This window comes from Dysidea avara, chromosome 5 (assembly GCF_963678975.1).
Source record: "Dysidea avara chromosome 5, odDysAvar1.4, whole genome shotgun sequence".
In the NCBI taxonomy this organism is placed as follows: domain Eukaryota; kingdom Metazoa; phylum Porifera; class Demospongiae; order Dictyoceratida; family Dysideidae; genus Dysidea; species Dysidea avara.
The window spans coordinates 18,970,896-18,976,380 of record NC_089276.1 but is presented as its reverse complement, the minus strand read 5'-3'; the positions used below and the strand labels follow the sequence as shown (position 1 = coordinate 18,976,380).

The window sequence follows — 5,485 nt, the reverse complement described above, 5'->3', positions numbered from 1 at the left end:
TAATATAACAATTCAACAGTGCAATTTTCAACACTCACTATACCAAGCTGTTCAACTGTCAAATGTGTCTGAACATGTGTACATCAACAATTGTATATTTGCACATAATTTCCTTCATACAAGAGGCTGGCGACATGGTGCTGTAACATTTAATTTATCTCAAAACAGTCAAGTCAATCTAACAATTGATAATTGCTATTTTATCAACAATCGTGGAGCCAAAAGTGTGGTGTATATTTATGGGAATAGCGATAAGCCTATTTCTGTACGTAACTCTGTGTTTACTAACAATCATATGGTGTCCATTTATGTTTATAATCACAGTCTCCATATCAATGGGAATGTCACATTTGAGAATAATAAAGGTAGCAGCATATTTGTTCTTTATTCTAACATCACATTTGCTGGAAATTCTGCTGTAACATTTTACAATAATTCAGCTCATTATGGTGGAGCTATATATTCTGATGACAACTCGGTTATTTCATTTAAAGGACACTGTAGAGTAAATTTTACTGCTAACAGAGCTGTAGTTGATGGTGGAGCTGTGTATTCTATTGATGACTCTGTTATTTCATTTGAGGGAAGCTCGATCATGACATTTGCTAAAAACATGGCAAACTGGGGTGGAGCCATGTACTCTAAAGATAACTCCAACATCTCATTTAAAGGGGATTCTACAGTAACTTATGATGAAAATCGTGCTTTACAAAATGGTGGGGCTATTTATTTGGATCGCAATTCAGTAATCTCATTCCAAGAACACTCTTTCGTAAGAATTGATAACAATAATGCCATCCTTGGTGGAGCTATTTTCTATTTCATAGAGTGTGGCATCTTATTTGAAGGACACTCTAAAGTGACATTTAATAAAAATAATGCTATAGGGACTGGTGGAGCCATCCACTCTGATGACAACTATGTACTGTCATTTAAAGGAAACACTGAAGTAACTTTTACAGAAAACAATGCAGCTGGCAGTGGTGGAGCTATAACAGATTATAAATATAACAATATTTCCTTTGAAGGACAATCTGTGGTGTTATTTGAGAGAAATACAGCTGAAATTGATGGTGGAGCTATATATTCTTCTTTTCACTCTACGGTTTCAATTAAAGAACAATCTGAAGTGTTGTTTATTGCCAACAGAGCCAGAGCAGGAGGCGGAGCAATGCATGTTACTGACAATTCCACATTGTTAAGTACAGGGAACTCCAAAGCCATCTTTACAGAAAACACTGCTGTAGATGGTGGAGCAATGTATTTAAAGACAACTCTGTTGCATTGCTTGCAGGGAGCTCCATAGTAACTTGTACTAAGAACAGTGCTACTCAGAGTGGTGGAGCTGTTTATTCAGACCAATACTCCACTTTTTTGCTTGCAGGAGATGCTGTAGTAAAGTTCACACAGAACAATGCTACATTGGATGGTGGGGCTATATTTTCTGTTAAGAATTGTAACATCTCATCTAAAGAGAATTCTACAATAACCTTTACTAGTAATATTGCTAGTAGGTACAGTGGAGCTATTTATTCTGCTGTAAACTCTGCGATCCTATTTGGTGCTAATTCTACTGTAACATTTCTTCACAATAGTGCTACATCTGGTGGAGCTGTGTGTTCTCATGATAATTCTGACATATCCTTTATAGGTAATTCCATGATCAATTTTACTCACAACACAGCATTGAAAAATGGTGGGGCCATATACACCACTACTAATTCAAGCATTAGAATTGAAGGAAAGTTTACTAATTTTATCAGCAATACAGCGATGAATGGTGGCGCTATTTTTACTGTGCAGTCCATCTTGAAGTTAGGTGGAGAAAGTGTTGTAAAGCTTGTTAGTAACATCGCCCTAAACAGTGGTGGAGCTGTTTATTTTACTGACAATTCTAAACTGTTATTTTCAAGAAACTCCAGAGCAAGTTTTGTAGAAAACACTGCCATGGAGGGTGGAGCTATGTGTTCTAAAGAAAACTCTATTACATCATTTCAAGGGAGCTCCACAGTAACTTATACTAAGAACAGCGCCACTCAGAATGGTGGAGCTGTATATTCAGACCAATACTCTGCCCTTTTGTTTGCTGAAGATGCTGCAGTGATATTCTCACAAAACAATGCCACAATGAGTGGAGGAGCTGTATATTCGCTTGATGACTCCAATATTTTATTTAAAGGTAATTCCATGGTAAGGTTTACTCATAACGCAGCATCACAAAATGGTGGGGCCATGTATACCGCTACCAATTCAGATGTGATATTTGAAGGAAATTATTCTAAATTCATAAACAATACAGCATTGAATGGTGGAGCTATTTATACAGCACAGTCTATTATGAGGTCAAGAGAAGAAAGTGTTGTAACATTTGGTAATAACACTGCTCTAGACAGTGGTGGAGCCATATATTTCAGTGGCCATTCCAAAGTTATTTTTAATAGATCTGCTATATTCTTTAATAATTTAGCCCATAAGTATGGTGGTGCCATTAATGCCATAATTGATCAAAGCAGACTTAATTTTGGCACAAACTTTTATCAGTCATTTTATGACAATGTTGCTAGATTGAGTGGAAATAAGTTATACATGGCTGTACCAAAATCATGTGATATTAATTGTTTGAATAATAGTATCTTGAATATTAGCAGTGAAGTCTTGCAAAATAATCTACTCCATAATGATATAACAACTACTCCCAACAAAATAAAATATTACCATCCAGCAATATGCATTAATAAAAGCACTGTTAGTGGAGAGTGTGAATCCTACTTTGTAAACAATATAATCCTGGGACAGGAAATCAAGGTTGATGCATGTGTGTTGGACTATTATGATCAACCATCTAGTGCAGTACAACTCATTGTCATTGATGATAATGATCATAATTATCAAATTGATGGTGGACGTGATTTGTTAATATTATGTGGTAGTAATGCATTTCAAGGGATAAGCATTATTGGCGACAGTGCTTTGTCTTTTGGAACCTTCAATGTTTCAATGACTATAAACTTCCATGTTGATTTATTTTCTGATGATGTACAATTTTCCGTTAAGTTTGTTGTTGAGATATCACCGTGTCACCCTGGATTTTGGTATGATGAGGAATTACAGAAATGTATATGCTATGATCACAATGATGTTGTATTTTGTTCTGGCACTACTTCGACTATCAAGAGAGGTTACTGGTTTGGTAATGTGAATGGACAACCAACAGTAGCAGTATGTCCTGTTAACTATTGTGACTTTAGCTGCTGTGAGACCACTGATGGGTTCTATCATCTTTCACCATTAAGAGTAAATCAGTGTAGATCACACAGATCTGGTCCTGCTTGTGGTAACTGTGAGGAAGGTTGGACTCTATCATATGATTCTGCTGAATGTGTCAAAACTGAGAAGTGTACTGCAGGACAGACAGCACTGGTAGTGATATTAACAGTCTTATATTGGATAGCTGTAGTTGTAGCAGCATTTATTTTGATGTACTTCAAGGTCTCAGTTGGAAACTTGTATGTTATCACATACTATTATAGCATACTATGCTTTGCTAAACCAAACCTTGTACCTTTCACAATGGCTTCTCACTACTTTTAACACTGTTGCTAGTATTTTCAAGATAACTCCACAGTTTCTAGGACAACTTTGTTTGGTGAAAGGAATGAGTGGAATTGACCAACAGTTCATTCATTTTGTGCACCCCTTTGCCGTTTCTTTAATTCTACTAGCAATAACTTTATTAGCAAGGATATCCTACAGGTTTTCATCATTTATCAGTAGGGGAATTATCCATGTCATTTGCCTCCTACTGCTATTGTCATACACTTCAGTGGCAACTACTTCACTACTGCTAATGAGAGCACTGACATTCTTAGATGTGGATAAGATTTACACATATCTATCTCCTGATATTGAGTATTTTCATGGTCGTCACTTACCATATGCTATTGTAGCAGTGTTATGTACAATAGTGATTGTGATTGGTCTACCACTTCTACTTCTACTTGAACCATTCCTTAACCAAAGACTAAATTTTACAAGGTTTAAACCACTACTAGACCAGTTCCAGGGGTGCTACAAGGACAAGTATCGTTATTTTGCAGCTTATTACATGATTTGTCGACTGGTGATAATAACGATAATAATCACAACCCCATCCAATAATGTTCTAGTTCAGTACATACTAATTGGTACATGTGTAATAATGGCTGCAGTACAGCTAATATTGAGACCATACATGTTACAGTCACTCAATACATTTGATGGCTTAATATTATTATTTATGGTTTCAGTTGTGACAATACCAGTTCTTGATAGTTCTAAGACTGATGTACTGGTAGGAATAACTTTATTTGTAGTGCTATTGCCACTAACGCTATTTGTGATTATGCTTCTGGTAACACTCAACAACAATATCAGGAAAATGACAACATCCTGCAAACATAACCAAGCATTCAAAAATGTTGAAATACCAGTGTCTGAATTTGGAATCATTGTGGATGACAACATGAGAAGAAATGCTACTATATGTGATGTGTAAGTAGCTACATATTAGTGCATGTTTGTAACATGTATTAATTAAGTTATGGACCTATGAGATGTGTATCATAGTTGTTAGTGCAGTGTGCATGAAATAAAATGAAATGTGCATGTAGCCTTTTAAAACATTGAGAAAGTATAGCTTTCTAAATGTCAAGGCTTTGTCTGTATGCACTGACCAACTTAATATAACTCATCCTATACATAATCATAAAATAAATAATGTTTATATATACCTATGCTTATTATAAAGATTTTACAAATTGGTTGTCCAAAACTCATTCTTTAAACTATAAGTATTCACTTCCACATATATGTAGAGAAATGAAACATATAGTTTTCTCGCACAATTCATCATTACCATTCCAGTATAGCTTATGTGTATATATATATCAACATAGTATTTTCACAGTATATATATACAGCACTTGATGTACATGTCTTTCCATGTAGTGACCACAATGATGATGATAATATTGATGTTACCCGATATCGAGAGTCTTTTATAGAAGTAATGGATGAAATCGAAGACTAAATTTTGCAAAATGAAATGAAAGCTGACTATGTATGCTACACATTACATGATGTATATAGCTACTCATATATTTTTGTAATGTGAAAAATTTTGTAGGTCAGTAGAATATGGTCAATTTTTGTAATTGCAGTGTTTGCATATATACTGGTAATATCACTGCTATTATAATTTTACTGGCATCACATGCAATGTTTGCATTATTGCTATGATACTCCAAAATCAATGTACAGTATAGCATGTTTGCTGTGTTGTGCGGCCAAGAAGGCTGACTATCCATATCTCCACCACACAGTCAGAGGCAGGAGATGATGCCATTGGCCACATCACCAAGTGATGTTTTACACACACACACACACACACACACACACACACACACACACACACACACACACACACACGCACACGCACACACACACA

At 35.6% G+C, this 5,485-nt stretch overlaps 1 protein-coding gene across 1 annotated transcript; it reads left to right on the top strand.

Moving 5' to 3' along the window:
• The first annotated feature begins 2,041 nt into the window (after positions 1-2,041).
• On the top strand, positions 2,042-5,274 carry LOC136256384 (uncharacterized). The gene is made up of 2 exons (XM_066049332.1): positions 2,042-4,530; positions 4,987-5,274. Exons 1-2 carry the CDS (start codon positions 3,509-3,511, stop codon positions 5,066-5,068), a joined length of 1,104 nt encoding a protein of 367 aa, XP_065905404.1. The 5' UTR covers positions 2,042-3,508; the 3' UTR covers positions 5,069-5,274.
• Positions 5,275-5,485: the final 211 nt, after the last annotated feature.

Coding starts and splice junctions, on each gene's coding strand:
- LOC136256384 (XM_066049332.1), top strand. CDS start 3,509: ATGTTATCACATACTATTATAGCATACTATGCTTTGCTAAACCAAACC. Junction 4,531..4,986: donor AATGCTACTATATGTGATGT/GTAAGTAGCTAC, acceptor CTTTCCATGTAG/TGACCACAATGATGATGATA.